The sequence below is a fragment of the Mobula birostris genome, chromosome 9 (genome assembly GCF_030028105.1).
Source record: "Mobula birostris isolate sMobBir1 chromosome 9, sMobBir1.hap1, whole genome shotgun sequence".
Classification (NCBI taxonomy): Eukaryota; Metazoa; Chordata; class Chondrichthyes; order Myliobatiformes; family Myliobatidae; genus Mobula; species Mobula birostris.
The window spans coordinates 87,253,497-87,270,410 of record NC_092378.1 but is presented as its reverse complement, the minus strand read 5'-3'; the positions used below and the strand labels follow the sequence as shown (position 1 = coordinate 87,270,410).

At 46.7% G+C, this 16,914-nt stretch overlaps 1 protein-coding gene across 7 annotated transcripts in view; it reads right to left on the bottom strand.

The window, feature by feature from the left end:
* Positions 1 to 16,914, bottom strand: part of LOC140202867 (TOM1-like protein 2) — a 180,699-nt gene that overhangs the window by 82,440 nt on the left and 81,345 nt on the right. For 6 of the 7 annotated variants that reach the window (XM_072268363.1, XM_072268364.1, XM_072268369.1 and 3 more), the window contains 2 exons: positions 14,360 to 14,494; positions 13,457 to 13,567 (listed from right to left, as the gene is read on the bottom strand). In XM_072268363.1, the coding sequence (XP_072124464.1) occupies positions 13,457 to 13,567; positions 14,360 to 14,494 (246 nt within the window). The remainder of the gene's footprint in view (positions 1 to 13,456; positions 13,568 to 14,359; positions 14,495 to 16,914) is intronic. The other variant, XM_072268367.1, reaches the window with a different exon arrangement.

The window sequence follows — 16,914 nt, the reverse complement described above, 5'->3', positions numbered from 1 at the left end:
AAAGTAAGATACAAGCTGAAATAGGTAAAGAACAATGTGGTTTTGTGAAAGGCAAAGGTACAAGAAACACGAGATAATATCAGAACGAGCTATTCAAGTGCAAAAAGATTTGTTTGTTTTATCGACTACACAAAAGCATTTGATAAAGTGAAGCACAGTAAGTTATTCAAAATAAACAGGAAACTCTAGATCTAGATTCGAAAGACCTCCACCTAATCAGAAATCTGTACTGGGAACAAAATGCCGCTGTAAGAATAGATGGAGAAGGGAGTTAGTTTACGAAAATCAAGAGAGGCGTTAGACAAGGGTGTGTTTTCTCCCCTGATTTGTTTAATGTGCACTGTGAAACAATATTACAAAAAATAAAAGACATCTTGGGAATCAAAGTTGGTGGTGAAAACATCAATAATTTCAGATATGCTTATGACCCTGTGTTAATTGCAAGTACGGAAGAAGAACTACAAAACTTAATTGATATAGTTGTTGAAGGAAGTGCAAAAATGGGTCTATCTATCAACTGCAAAAAGACAGAATGTATGGTGATATTCAAAGAGAAGGAGAATCCTATCTGCAGGCTGAGAATAAACGGAGAAGACATAAAACAAGTACAGAAATTTTGCTACTTAGGAAGCTGGGTGACATCAGATGGCAGGTGCAACATGGACATCAAAAGAAGAATAGTGATGGCAAAAGACATCTTTACGAGAATGAAGAGTATACTGACCAATACTAAACTAGGCATGACAACCCGCCTCAGAGTACTGAAATGTTATGTTTATCCAGTTATATTATATGGATCAGAATGTTGGACAATATCTAGTAACATGAGGAAATGAGTTGAAGCAGCAGAGATGTGGTTTTTGAGGAAGATGCAAAGAATATCATGGATGAAATGAATATCTAATGAGGATGTCATGAACAGAGCAAGCACAAAAAGAGAAATAATATATGAGATCATGAAAAGGCAAGGTAACTTCATTGGACATGTGATTAGGAAAGAGGAGTTAGAATGCATGGTAATTATGGGAAAGGTTGAAGGGAAGAAAGCAAGAGGAAGGCAAAGACAAATGATGATGGAGACAGCAGCCAGAGAACTGGAAATGAATACCAATGAATTGATCCACTTGACCCGAAACAGGAATGTGTGGGCCATGGCAGTCAAAGCTCAGTCTGGGCATGGCACCTGATGATGATGATGATGATGATTTAACATAAATATAGTGACACATGTGGAAGGTAAACACCCAGTTAAATTCCTCTCACATGAATAAAGGGTTGTCAGCTGCGCTATTCTGTTTGGCTCAATAATGAGGGATGAGGTTCATATAGGTATACTCTGCAATTTTATAGTCATTTCTGTCCAGAGAATAAATAACTTGCCTGTAATATGCAGATCAGGCAGTTATCTGTGGAAAATGAAACACTGTGAAGCAGTCATTTACAAGTACTTCATGAAATTTAGTATGCTGATGTGGTTTTTTTCTACATTTGACTTTTGTATATAGTGAATGGCAGGACACTGTCGAGTGTTGTTGAACAGATAGACCTGGGAGTAAAAGTGCAGAGTTCGCTGAAAGTGACTGTGCAAGTAGACAGGGTGGTGAAGTAGGTATTTTGTTAACACGTTGGACTTTACTGGTCAAGACATCGATTTTGCGAGTTGTTAAGTTGCAGTTATATAAGACACTGGTGAAACCACACTTGGAATATCATATACAGTTTTGGTCACCCTGTTACAGGAAACACATTGTAGAGCTGGAGAGGGCTTATAGAGAGATTTTCGAGGATGCTTCCTCGACTAGAGGGCTTGTATAGGCCAAACAACAGGAATTCTGCAGATGCTAGAAATTCAAGCAACACACATCAAAGTTGCTGGTGGAACGCAGCAGGCCAGGCAGCATCTGTAGGAAGAGGTGCAGTCGACGTTTCAGGCCGAGACCCTTCGTCAGGCCATGCTGGATCTTTGTTCCCTGGACCACAAAATCAATGAGGGGCATGGATTAGGTGGGTGGTCATGATCTTTTCCCTAGGGTTAGGAGTCCAAATCCAGGGGACAAAGATACAAGATAAGAAAGGAGAGATTTAAAAAAGACCTGAAAGTTAACCTCTTTACAAAGAGGGCAATGAGTACCTGAAATGGCTGAGGCAGCTACAATTGTAACATTAAAGAGGCATTTGGATAGCCTTTTAATGGAGGGAAGAGGTTTCAAGGATTATAAAACCATAAAATATAGGAGCAGAATTAGGCCATTTGGCCCATAAAGTCTGCTCCGCCATTTTATTATGGCTGATCCAATTTTCCTCTCAGCCCCAATCTCCTGCCTTCTTCCCAAACCCCTTCATGCCCTGACCAATCAAGAATCTGTCAACCCCTGTCTTAAATATACATAAAGTCTTGGCCTCCACAACTGCCTGTGGCAAAGAGTTCTAGATTCACCACTCTCTGGCTAAAGAAATTCCTCCTCATCTCTATTCTAAAAGGACAGCCCTCTATTCTGAGGCTGTCCTCTGGTCTTAGACTCTCCCACCATAGGAAACATCCTCTCCACATCCAGTCTATCAAGGCCTTTCACCATTCAACGGGTTTCAATGAGGTCACCCCTCATTCTTCTGAACTCCGGTGAATACAGGCCCAGGTCCATCAAATGCTCTTCGTGTGACAAGCCATTCAATACTGGAATAATTTTAGTGAACTTCCTTTGAATCCACCCAGTTTCAGCACATCTTCTCTGAGATAAAAGGGCCAAACCTAGTGAATGTGGGCAACTGAGCCAGCATTGATTGGGAGGAGAAGAAGATGGCGGCGTGACGCAGCACGCGCGGCCACCCCGGTGAATGATATCTGTTATGTGTCAAGAAGGGTACAGTGCACAATTCTGATTCGATGGAGACAGACGTGAGAGTATGGAGGAACATCTGGAGAAACTTCTGAAATGCCCGTTTCGCTGCCGCTGCTACTGTGTGGTCCGGAATCTCCGGAGGAGAAGGCCCCGAATCCTCGACTTTGCTTGTTTCGGCGGCCGGGGCGAGGTCGAAAGCGCTCAGCAGAGGGTGGCGCTCGGGAGGCTGTATTGGAGGCTCAAAGTTTTCGGACGGACAGACTCAGTGTCGACTGTGGTCAGGTGCTTCCAATGCATCGGCAGTTGTCGGTGTCTGGAGGTTTATACCTTTTGCTGCCTGCTATTGGGGTCTATCGGGAGTCGATCAAGACTTTGAGACTTTTTTTTTTACCATGTCCATGGTCTGCTCTTTATCAAATTATGGTATTGCTTTGCACTGCTGTAACTATATGTTATAATTATGTGGTCCTGTCAGTGTTAGTCTTTGGTTTGTCCTGTTTTTCTGTGATATCACTCTGGAGGAACATTGTATCATTTCTTAATGCATGCATGCAATAAACGAGGACTGAGTGTCCTCATAATCTAAACTAATCTAATCTAACTGGGACTAGCAGAGAAGACGCTGTGGTCAGCATAGACCAGTTGAGCCCCTTTTCCATGCAGTATTACTCCATGACTCAGAGAAACTAAATGCAGATTGGGCAAGTGATGAAAACTTCTGTTCCAATTGCCTGAGCTTGACGCTGAGCTTCCAGATACCTGCAATTTAATTTTATCATGAGCTGATCCATTCTCCCATTTAGTCCCACTCCCCCGCCTTCTCACCATAACCTTTGATGCCCTGGCTACTCAGATACCTATCAATCTCTGCCTTAAATACACCCAATGACCTGGCCTCCACTGCTGCCCGTGGCAACAAATTCTGTGGCGACCCACTTCCTAGCACACACGAACCGGCTCACGAAACAGCGCACGCAGGCAGAGGGCCGGCCCCAAAAAGGGCGCCAGGCTATCTTCACCAGCAGGGGGAGAATCCCGTGCACGGAAAGGGTCCAGGAATATGCATTCCCCACAGCAGTCCCGCCCCAGGGAGGGCGGGAACGAGAAGGCTTTAAAGCAGGCTGCGAAGTTTGAATAAATCTCTTTATCGCAACTCCAACTCACCGACTCCATGTGGTTATTCTAGTGCCATGTATAGCACACCGCTACATTTGGTGACCCTGACGGCCCAAACGATATTTGGGCCAGAGATGACTGACGCCGCATCTGTTCACGCAGTTTCGTTACAACTGCCAACCTTTTGGCCGCTGAGACCCCGTCTGTGGTTCAAACAGGCAGAAGCACAATTCCACATTCGGCAGATAACCTCGGAGTCCACTCGCTACTACTACGTGCTGAGCTCCCTCGACCAAGAGACTGCTGCACAAGTTGAGGAGTTTATACAGTCGCCCCCGGAGAACGGAAAATACACAGCAAAGCCCTGCTCATAAGGACTTTCGGACTCTCACGGCGCGAACAAGCACGCCGCTTAATGCACCTGGATGGTTTGGGAGACAGGCCGCCGTCAGCATTAATGAACGAGATGCTGGCCCTGGCTGAAGGACACAAACCCTGCCTCATGTTTGAGCAGGCGTTCCTAGAGCAACTGCCCGAGGACATATGCCTGCTGCTGTCCGACACAGATTTCAGCGACCCCCGGGAGGTGGCGGCCCGGGCAGATGTGCTATGGAAGGCCAAGAAGGAGAGGGGGGCATCCGTTGCACAGATCACCAAGCTGCGTGCCCAACAACAGACCAGACCAGGCCCGGAAGCAGAGCCCAACGAACAATGGTGCTTCTACCACCAGCGTTGGGGCACAGAGGCCCGCTGCTGTAGACCACCCTGCAAATTCCCGGGAAATGCCAAGGCCCAGCCGCCGCTGATTGCTATGGCGGCTGGCCATCAGGACAGCCTCCTGTACGTCTGGGACAAGTAGTCGGGAAGCGATTTTTGGTCGACACCGGAGCAGAGATCAGCGTCTTACCTCCAACGAGTTATGATACCCGCAACAGAGAACCGGGACCCACCCTGAGGGCCACAAATGGCAGCACAATACCAACCAATGGCACCCGCACGGTGTGGCTACAGTTCAGCTCCAGCCGGTTCATGTGGGACTTCACACTGGCTGCCGTGGCCCAACCACTCCTGGGGGTGGATTTTCTGCGTGCTCACAGCCTGCTGGTCGACCTGCAAGGGAAGCAACTAGTCCACACCAAGACTTTTCAAACGTTCTCCCTGGGTGAAGCAAAGTTGCCAGCCCCACACCTGGACTCCATCATGCTGTCCAATGATGAATTCATCAGGGTCCTGGCGGATTTCCCATCAGTACTGACACCGCAGTTCATGGCAGCCACGCCCAGACACGGAGTACAGCACCACATCCCGACCTGGGGACCACCCCTCCACGCCTGTGCTCGAAGGCTTCCCCCGGACAAGCTCCGACTGGCGAGGGAGGAGTTCAAGAAGATGGAGGAATTGGGGATCATATGATGGTCCGACACCCATGGGCCTCCCCCCTGCACATAGTGTCCAAGGCAACGGGGGGCTGGAGACCATGCGCAGACTGAACGAGGCTACAACGCCAGACTGCTACCCTGTGCCGCACATTCAAGACTTTGCAGCAAACCTACATGGCGCAAGGATCTTTTCCAAGGTAGACCTCGGCCGGGGATACCATCAAATCCCGGTACATCTGGACGACATCCCCAAAACAGCACTCATCACCGTTCCGACTTTTCGAATTCCTCCAAATGCCGTTTGGTCTAAAGAATGCCGCACAGACGTTCCAGCGGCTAATGGACGCGGTGGGACGTGACCTGGACTTTGCATTCATCTATTTGGACCACATCCTCATAGCCAGCAGTAGTCGTCAAGAGCATCTGTCCCACCTCCGCCAGCTCTACTCCCGCCTGAGTAAATTCGGCCTTACAATCAACCCGACCAAATGCCAGTTTGGACTTGACACCATCGAATTCCTGGGCCACAGGATTACTAAAGACGGGGCAACCCCTCTGCCCGCCAAGGTAGACGTGGTCCGCCACTTCCCCCGACCCAACACAATCAAAAGCCTGCAGGAATTCGTGGGTATGGTGAATTTCTACCACCGTTTCCTCCCCTCAGCAGCCCGAACCATGCACCCCCTGTTCACTCTGATGTCGGGTAAGGGCAAGGACATTACCTGGGACGAAGAGGCCGTAGCCGCTTTCGTTAAAACCCGAGAACGGACGTTCCTACTGCCCTCAAGGTGGACGCATCCAACACAGCAGTCGGTGGAGTGCTGGAACAACTCGAGGGTTGCTGGCAACCCCTGGCGTTCTTCGGCAAACACCTACGACCACCTGAACTCCAGTACAGTGTTTTCGACCAGGAGCTATTGGCACTATACCTGGCAATCCGGCATTTCAGGTACTTCTTAGAAGGTAGGCCCTTCACCGCATTTACAGACCACAAACCGCTTACCTTTGTGTTCACGAAGGTGTCCGACCCCTGGTCGTCCCGCCAGCAGCGACATCTGTCCTACATCTCCGAGTACACAACGGACATCCGGCATGTCTCTGGAAAGGACAACGTCGTGGCCGACGCACTATCCCGACCGACCATACAGGCCCTGTCCCAGGGGGTGGACTATGCAGCGCTGGCAGAGGCACAGCAGGCAGACGCTGAGATCCCCAGTTACAGGACTGCAGTCTCCGGTTTGCATCTCCAAGACCTCCCCGAAGGCCCAGGTGAGAGGACCCTACTATGTGATGTAGCTACCGGCCAACCCCGCCCCGTCGTCCCGGCAGCCTGGCGCCGGCAGGTTTTCGAATCCGTTCACAACTTAGCGCACCCCTCCATCAGGACAACCGTCCGGATGGTCTCCAGCAGGTTCGTGTGGCATGGGCTGCGTAAACAGGTCAGTGAATGGGTCAAAACGTGCATGCAGTGCCAAACGGCCAAGGTGCAGTGGCACACCAAGGCTCCAATGCAGCAGTTCGAACCCACCCGCCGGAGGTTTGACCACATTCATGTGGATATCGTGGGGCCCCTGCCAGTGTCACGAGGAGCACGGTACCTCCTAACTATGATAGACCGCTTCACCAAATGGCCAGAGGAAGTCCCGCTCACCGACACCAACTCCGAATCCTGCACCCAAGCACTGATCGCAACCTGGGTAGCACGCTTCCGAGTACCGGCCCACATTACCTCCGACAGGGATGCCTAGTTCACCTCCAGCCTGGGGTCAGCTATGGCCAGCCTTTTAGGATCGCAGCTACACCACACAACTGCCTACCACCCACAGTCGAATGGACTAGTGGAGCGTTTCCACCGTCACCTGAAGTCGGCTCTCATGGCCCACCTGGAAGGGCCTAACTGGGTGGACGAACTTCCCTGGGTCCTGCTCGGAATCCGCATGGCGCCCAAGGAAGATCTGCACACCTCGTCGGCCGAGTTGGTGTACGGAGCACCCCTGGTCGTCCCAGGAGAGTTCATACCAGCCCCAAGGGGGCAAGAGGAAGAACCCACAGCAGTCCTGGACAGACTACGGGAGAGGCTCGGTAACCTGATCCCCATACCCACTTCACAGCACGGACAGAACCCAACCTGCCTACCCAAAGACCTGCAGAACTGTAAGTTTCTTTTTGTACGACAGGGCGGACTCTGGGCACTGCTACAGCGGCCCTACAAGGGGCCGTTTAAGGTGATCAGGAACAACGGGTCCACGTTCGTGCTGGACATTGGGGGGTTTTCACGGTGGACCGACTCAAACTGACCCATGTGGACTTGGCGCAGCCGGTCCAGGCTCAGGCACCGCGGCGCAGCAGCAGACCTCCCAAACAGAGGCCAATCCAGACTGTGGACACTGGGGGAGGTATCACTGGTTCTGGGGTGGTTATGTGGCGACCCACTTTCTAGCACACATGAACCGGCTCACAAAACAGCGCGCGCAGGCAGAGGGCTGGCCCCAAAAAGGGCGCCAGGCTATCTTCACCAGCAGGGGGAAAATCCCGCCTGCGGAATGGTTCTGGGAATATGCATTCCCCACAGCAGTCCCGCCCCAGGGAGGGTGGGAACAGGAAGGCTTTAAAGCAGGCCACGAAGTTTGAACAAATCTCTTTATCACAACTCCAACTCACCGACTCCGTGTGGTTATTCTAGCGCTGTGTGTAGCACACCGCTACAATTCCATAGATTCTCTACCCTCTGACTAAAAAAATTTCTTTGCATTTCTGTTCTGAATGGGCGCCCTACAATCCTTAAGTCATGCCCTCTCATACTAGACTCCCCCATCATGGGAAACAACTTTGCCACATCCACTCTGTCCATGCCTTTCAACATTCGAAATGTTTCCATGAGGTCTCCCCTCATTCTTCTAAACTCCAAGGAATACAGTCCAAGAGCAGACAAACGTTCCTCATATATTAACCTTCTCATTCCCGGAATCATTCTAGTGAATCTTCTCTGTACCCTCTCCAACATCAGCACATCCTTTCTTAAATAAGGAGACCAAAACTGCCCACAGTACTCCAAGTGAGGTCTCACCAGCGCCTTATAGAGCCTCAACATCACATCCCTGCTCCTATACTCTATTCCTCTAGAAAGGAATGCCAACATTGCATTCGCCTTCTTCACCACCGACTCAACCTGGAGGTTAACCTTAGGGGTATCCTATACAAGGACTCCCGTTGCATCTCAGAACTTTGAATTTTTTCCCCATTTAAATAATAGTCTGCCTGTTTATTTCTTCTGCCAAAGTGCATAACCATACACTTTCCAACATTGTATTTCATTTGCCACTTCTTTGCCCATTCTTCCAATCTATCCAAGTCTCTCTGCAGACTTTCCGTTTCCTCAGCACTACCGGCCCCTCCACCTATCTTCGTATCGTCAGCAAACTTAGCCACAAAGCCACCTATTCCATAATCCAAATTGTTGATGTACAATGTAAAAAGAAGCGGCCCTAACACGGACCCCTGTGGAACACCACTGGTAACCGGCAGCCAACCAGAATAGGATCCCTTTATTCCCACTCTCTGTTTCCTGCCAATTAGCCAATGCTCTATCCATGTATGTAACTTTCCCGTAATTCCATGGGCTCTTATCTTGTTAAGTAGCCTCATGTGTGGCACCTTGTCAAAGGCCTTCTGAAAATCCAAATATACAACATCTACTGCATCTCCCTTGTCTAGCCTACTTGTAATTTCCTCAAAAAATTGTAATAGATTTGTCAGGCAGGATTTTCCTTTAAGGAATCCATGCTGAGTTCTGCCTATCTTGTCATATGCCTCCAGGTACTCTGTAACCTCATCCTTGACAATCGACTCCAACAACTTCCCAACCACCGATGTCAAGCTAACAGATCTATAATTGCCTTCTTGCTTCCTTGCCCCCTTCTTAAATAGAACATAGAATAGTACAGCACATTACAGGCTCTTCGGCCCACAATGTTGTGCCGACCCTCAAACCCTGCCTCCCATATAAGCCCCCACTTTAGATTCTTCCATATATCTGTCTAGTAGTCTCTTAAACTTCCCTAGTGTATCTGCCTCCACCACTGCCTCAGGCAGTGCATTCCACGCACCAACCACTCTCTGAGTAAAAAACCTTCCTCTAATATCCCCCTTGAACTTCCCACCCCTTACCTTAAAGCCATGTCCTCTTGTATTGAGCAGTGGTGCCCTGGGGAAGAGGCGCTGGCTATCCACTCTATCTATTCCTCTTATTATCTTGTACACCTCTATCATGTCTCCTCTCATCCTCCTTCTCTCCAAAGAGTAAAGCCCTAGCTCCCTTAATCTCTGATCATAATGCATACTTTCTAAACCAGGCAGCATCCTGGTAAATCTCCTCTGTACCCTTTCCAATGCTTCCACATCCTTCCTATAGTGAGGCGACCAGAACTGGACACAGTACTCCAAGTGTGGCCTAATCAGAGTTTTATAGAGCTGCATCATTACGTCGCGACTCTTAAACTCTATCCCTCAACTCATGAAAGCTAACACCCCATTAGCTTACTTAACTACCCTATCCACCTGTGAGGCAACTTTCAGGGATCTGTGGACACGTACCCCGAGATCCCTCTGCTCCTCCACACTACCAAGTATCCTGCCATTTACTTTGTACTCTGCCTTGGAGTCTGTCCTTCCAAAGTGTACCACCTCACACTTCTCCGGGTTGAACTCCATCTGCCACTTCTCAGCCCACTTCTGCATCCTATCAATGTCTCTCTGCAATCTTTGACAATCCTCTACACTATCTACAACACCACCAACCTTTGTGTTGTCTGCAAACTTGCCAACCCACCCTTCTACCCCAACATCCAGGTCGTTAATAAAAATCACGAAAACGAGAGGTCCCAGAACAGATCCCTGTGGGACACCGCTAGTCACAATCCTCCAATCTGAATGTACTCCCTCCACCACCACCCTCTGCCTTCTGCAGGCAAGCCAATTCTGAATCCACCTGGCCAAACTTCCCTGGATCCCATGCCTTCTAACTTTCTGAATAAGCCTACTGTGTGGAACCTTGTCAAATGCCTTACTAAAATCCATATAGATCACATCCACTGCACTACCCTCATCTATATGCCTGGTCACCTCCTCAAAGAACACTATCAGGCTTGTTAGGCACGATCTGCCCTTCACAAAGCCATGCTGACTGTCCCTGATCAGACCATGATTCTCTAAATGCCTATAGATCCTATCGCTAAGAATCTTTTCCAACAGCTTTCCCACCACAGACGTAAGGCTCACTGGTCTATAATTACCCGGACTATCCCTACTACCTTTTTTGAACAAGGGAACAACATTCGCCTCCCTCCAATCCTCCGGTACCATTCCCGTGGACAACGAGGACATAAAAATCCTAGCCAGAGGCTCAGCAATCTCTTCTTCTCGCCTTGTGGAGCAGCCTGGGGAATATTCCATCAGGCCCCGGGGACTTATCTGTCCTAATGTATTTTAACAACTCCAACACCTCCTCTCCCTTAATATCAGCATGCTCCAGAACATCAACCTCACTCATATTGTCCTCACCATCAAGTTCCCTCTCATTGGTGAATACCGAAGAGAAGTATTCATTGAGGACCTCACTCACTTCCACAGCCTCCAGGCACATCTTCCCACCTTTATCTCTAATCGGTCGTACCTTTACTCCTGTCATCCTTTTTTTCTTCAGATAATTGAAGAATGCCTTGGAGTTTTCCTTTACCCTGCTCGCCAAGGCCTTCTCATGTCCCCTTCTTGCTCTTCTCAGCCCCTTCTTAAGCTCCTTTCTTGCTTCCCTATATTCCTCAATAGACCCATCTGATCCTTGCTTCCTAAACCTCATGTATGCTGCCTCCTTCCTCCTGACTAGATTTTCCACCTCACTTGTCACCCGTGGTTCCTTCACCCTACTATTCTTTATCTTCCTCACCAGGACAAATTTATCCCTTACATCCCGCAAGAGATCTCTAAACATCGACCACATGTCTATAGTACATTTCCCTGCAAAAACATCATCCCAATTCATACCCGCAAGTTCTAGCCTTATAGCCTCATAATTTGCCTTTCCCCAATTAAAAATTTTCCTGTCCTCTTTGATTCTATCCTTTTCCATGATAATTATAAAGGCCAGGGAGCGGTGGTCACTGTCCCCCAGATGCTCACCCACTGAGAGATCTGTGACCTGACCTGGTTCATTACCTAGTACTAGATCTAGTATGGCATTCCACATATTGTCGGCCTGGTCGGTCTGTCCACATACTGTGACAGGAATCCATCCTGGACACACTTAACAAATTCTGCCCCATCTAAACCCTGGAACTAATCAGGTGCCAATCAATATTACGGAAGTTAAAGTCACCCATGATAACAACCCTGTTATCTTTGCACCTTTCCAAAATCTGCCTCCCAATCTGCTCCTCTGTATCTCTGCTGCTACCAGGGGGCCTATAGGATACCCCCAGTAGAGTAACTGCTCCCTTCTTGTTCTTGACTTCCACCCATATTGACTCAAAAGAGGATCCTGCTACATTACCCACCCTTTCTGTAGCTGTAATAGTATCCCTGACCAGTAATGCCACCCCTCCTTCCCTTTTTCCGCCCTCTCTATCCCTTTTGAAGCACTGAAATCCAGGAATATTGAGAATCCATTCCTGCCCTGGTGCTCTGTAATGGTCACTACATCATAATTCCATGTATGTATCCAAGCTCTCAGTTCATCACCTTTGTTCCTGATGCTTCTTGCATTGAGGTACACACATTTCAGCCCTTCTACCTTACTATCCTTACACCGTTTATTCTGCTTCTCTTTCCTCAAAGCCTCTCTGTATGTTAGCGGAGTGACATTTGCAATCTTCCAGTCCTCCGGAACCATGCCAGAATCTATCGACTTTTGAAAGATCATCGCTAATGCCTCCGCAATCTCCACAGCTACTTCCTTCAGAACACACAGGTGCATTCTATCTGGTCCGGGAGATTTATCTACCTTTAGACTATTCAGCTTCCTGAGTACTTTCTCTGTCGTAATTGTGACTGCGCACACTTCTCTTCCCTGCCACCCTTGAGTGTCCGGTATACTGCTGATGTCCTCCTCAGTGAAGACTGATGCAAAATATTCCTTCAGTTCCTCTGCCATCTCCTTATCTCCCATTACAATTTCTCCAGCATCATTTTCTATCAGTCCTATATCTACTCTCACCTGTCTTTTACTCTTTATATACTTGAAAAAGCTTTTAGTATCCTCTTTGATATCATTTGCTAGCTTCCTTTCATAGTTAATCCTTTCCATCTTAATGACCTTCTTAGTTTCCTTTTGTAAGCTTTTAGAAACTTCCCAATCCTCTGTCTTCCCAATAATTTTTGCTTCCTTGTATGTGCTCTCCTTTGCTTTAACTTTGGCTTTGACTTCTCTTGTCAAGCACGGTTGTATCCTTTTTCCATTCGAAAATTTCTTCTTTTTTGGAATATACCTGTCTTGCACCTTCCTCACTTCTCACATAAACTCCAGCCACTGCTGCTCTGCCATCTTTCCCGCCAGCGTCCCTTTCCAGTCAACTTTGGCCAGTTCCTCTCTCATGCCACTGTAATTTCCTTTACTCCACTGAAATACCGACACATCAGATTTCGGCTTCTCTTTTTCAAATTTCACAGTGAACTCAATCATGTTATGATCACTGTCTCCTAAGGGTTCCTTCACCTCAATCTCTCTAATCACCTCCGGTTCATTACACAATACCCAATCCAGTACAGCCGATCCCCTAGTGGGCTCAACAACAAGCTGTTCTAAAAAGCTATCTCGCAGACATTCTACAAATTCTCTCTCTTGAGATCCAGTGCCGACCTGATTTTCCCAATCCACTCGCATGTTAAAATCCCCCACAATTATGATAACATTGCCCTTCTGACAAGCTTTTTCTATTTCCTGTTGTAATTTGTAGTCCACATCACTGCAGCTGTTTGGAGGCCTATAAATAACTGCCATCAGGGTCCTTTTACCCCTGCAATTTCTTAGCTCAACCCATAAAGATTCTGCACCTTCCGACCCTATATCACCTCTTTCTAATGATTTAATATCATTTCTTACCAATAAAGCATGCCTCCCCCTCTGCCTACCTTCCGTTCCTTCCGATACACCGTGTATCCTTGGACATTCAGCTCCCCGAGACATACATCCTTTAGCCAGGTCTCAGTGATGGCCACAATATCATACCTGCCAATCTGTAGCTGTACGACAAGATCATCCACCTTATTCCTTATGCTGCGTGCATTTAAGTATAATACCTTAAGACCAGTATTTGGTACTTTTTGCTTTGATTTCACTGCAACTTTATTGCACTGCAACTCATCCCAATGGCTACAAATTTGCCCCATCACCTGCCTGTCTTTCCTGACATCTTTACTGGTCACTATCTCAGATTTATTTCTGTTTTCCCCTTCCTCTGCTCTGTCATTCCAGTTCCCATCCCCCTGCCAAATTAGCTTAAACCCTCCCTAACAGCTCTATTAAACTTTCCCGCCAGGATATTGGTCCCCTTCGGTTTCAGGTGTAACCTGTCCTTTTTGAACAGGTCATACTTCCCCCAGAAGAGATCCCAATTACCCAATTATTTTACATTTCACTTTGATCTCTATTTCCTTCATGTTCTAACAAAGTTCAAAGCAAGCTTGTTTTCAACGATGATTTCAACTATTTCACATAATCAATATTTCCACTATTTGTATTTTTCCCCATTTACATTACCTCCAACTTGTCTCATCCCTTTACCTCTCTCTTCGGGTTGTCACCTAATCACTGCTGCCTTCAATCCCATAAAGGACCTTCCCATTCTCTGCATCATAGAACTTATTATATTTTAACATTTCCCAGAGCTGGTTGTTGACCTATATAGTTCCAGCACTTTAAGCTGCACATTTAACTTCAACAAATGATTTCATCACCTTCAGAAGTACAAAACACATACAAGTCAATATATTACTTGGAAGCACCTAATTAATACGTTAACATATCACACTTACTCTTCCTGGTGTGTGTATTGGAGACAGTGCATCTAGGTCTGCCATTGGAAACTCCATTCCTTTTCTCTTTAACTCTTCATAAATATGAACTACACCAGTCAGATCTGGACTGCTTCTGAAAGCATCAGCCCATGCCTAGAAATAAAGACATCAAACAATACAAGAGGATCTTGCTAATATACATGGAAAGCTTATAAAAGATGCTGCACATCATCATATAATGATTTCTCATAGTTCTCTGCTGTTTTAAGTAGCCATGGAATTACAAAGAGCAGGACAGGCCCAGACTTTGCAGTTAACATTTTCTAGTTAAAGCCTTAGTGTTCAAAAACTAAAAGCTAGCTAAGCAGTTAGCACTGTGACCAACAGCAAGTTTTAGGTATTGCTCATTTTGGACACAGCAACATGCTTACACTCCATATCCTACCTGTCTAATACCTACAGAGAGAAATGGATTGCCTCTGCAGATGCACACAATTGAGATATCAGATGAGAAGGTAATCAGTTCTGAATGCAAGATCTTTTAGAAATGACATACCCATATACCCACTAACTTTGTACCTAGCTGTTGATTTGCCACTTTGACCATTCACAATATTCACTGCACTCTGAAAAGTCAAACTAATAAGCTCATTGAATAATGAGCCATATTTAAACTATGCCCTATATGTGGTTGTATTTGCAAGTCACAAGTGATATCGGTTCTACTGATGAGTTTTATCCCTCCACATCATTCAGTCCCACCACCCCAAAAGCGACAGTGAAGGTTACGCACAAAGTTCATTAGTCTTATGATAATTGTGGGAGATTTGAACATGTGAGTGGATTGGGAAAATCAGGTCGGCACTGGATCTCAAGAGAGAGAATTTGTAGAATGTTTGCAAGATGGCTTTTCAGAACAGCTTGTTGTTGAGCCCACTAGGGGATCGGCTGTACTGGATTGGGTATTGTGTAATGAACCGGAGGTGATTAGAGAGATTGAGGTGAAGGAACCCTTAGGAGGCAGTGATCATAACATGATTGAGTTCACTGTGAAATTTGAAAAGAGAAGCCGAAATCTGATGTGTCGGTATTTCAGTGGAGTAAAGGAAATTACAGTGGCATGAGAGAGGAACTGGCCAAAGTTGACTGGAAAGGGACACTGGAGGGAAAGACAGCAGAGCAGCAGTGGCTGGAGTTTATGCGAGAAGTGAGGAAGGTGCAGGACAGATATATTCCATAAAAGAAGGAATTTTCGAATGGAAAAAGGACACAACCGTGGTTGACAGGAGAAGTCAAAGCCAAAGTTAAAGCAAAGGAGAGGGCATACAAGGAAGCAAAAATAAGTGGGAAGACAGAGGATTGGGAAGTTTTTAAAAGCTTACAGAAGGAAACTAAGAAGGTCATTAAGAGGGCAAAGATTAACTATGAAAGGAAGCTAGCAAATAATATCAAAGAGGATACTAAAAGCTTTTTCAAGTATATAAAGAGTAAAAGACAGGTGAGTGTAGATATAGGACCCATAGAAAATGATGCTGGAGATATTCTAATGGGAGATAAGGAGATGGCGGAGGAACTGAATGAGTATTTTGCCTCAGTCTTCATTGAGGAAGACATCAGCAGTATACCGGACACTCAAGAGTGGCAGGGAAGAGAAGTGTGCGCAGTCACAATTACGACAGAGAAAGTACTCAGGAAGCTGAATAGTCTAAAGGTAGATAAATCTCCTGGACCAGATGGAATGCACCCGCGTGTTCTGAAGGAAGTAGCTGTGGAGATTGCGGAGGCATTAGTGATGATCTTTCAAAAGTCGATAGATTCTGGCATGGTTCTGGAGGACTAGAAGATTGCAAATGTCACTCCGCTATTTAAGAAGGGGGCAAGGAAGCAAAAAGGAAATTATAGACCTGTTAGCTTGACATCGGTGGTTGGCAAGTTGTTGGAATCAATTGTCAAGGATGAGGTTTCAGAGTACCTGGAGGCATATGACAAGATAGGCAGAACTCAGCATGGATTCCTTAAAGGAAAATCCTGCCTGACAAATCTATTACAATTTTTTGAGGAAATTACAAGTAGGCTAGACAAGGGAGATGCAGTGGATGTTGTATATTTGGATTTTCAGAAGGCCTTTGACAAGGTGCCACACATGAGGCTACTTAACAAGATAAGAGCCCATGGAATTACGGGAAAGTTACATACATGGATAGAGTGTTGGCTAATTGGCAGGAAACAGAGAGTGGGAATAAAGGGATCCTATTCTGGTTGGCTGCCGGTTACCAGTAGTGTTCCACAGGGGTCCGTGTTAGGGCCGCTTCTTTTTACATTGTACATCAACAATTTGGATTATGGAATAGATGGCTTTGTGGCTAAGCTTGCTGACGATACGAAGATAGGTGGAGGGGCCGGTAGTGCTGAGGAAACGGAAAGTCTGCAGAGAGACTTGGATAGATTGGAAGAATGGGCAAAGAAGTGGCAAATGAAATACAATGTTGGAAAGTGTATGGTTATGCACTTTGGCAGAAGAAATAAACAGGCAGACTATTATTTAAATGGGGAAAAAATTCAAAGTGCTGAGA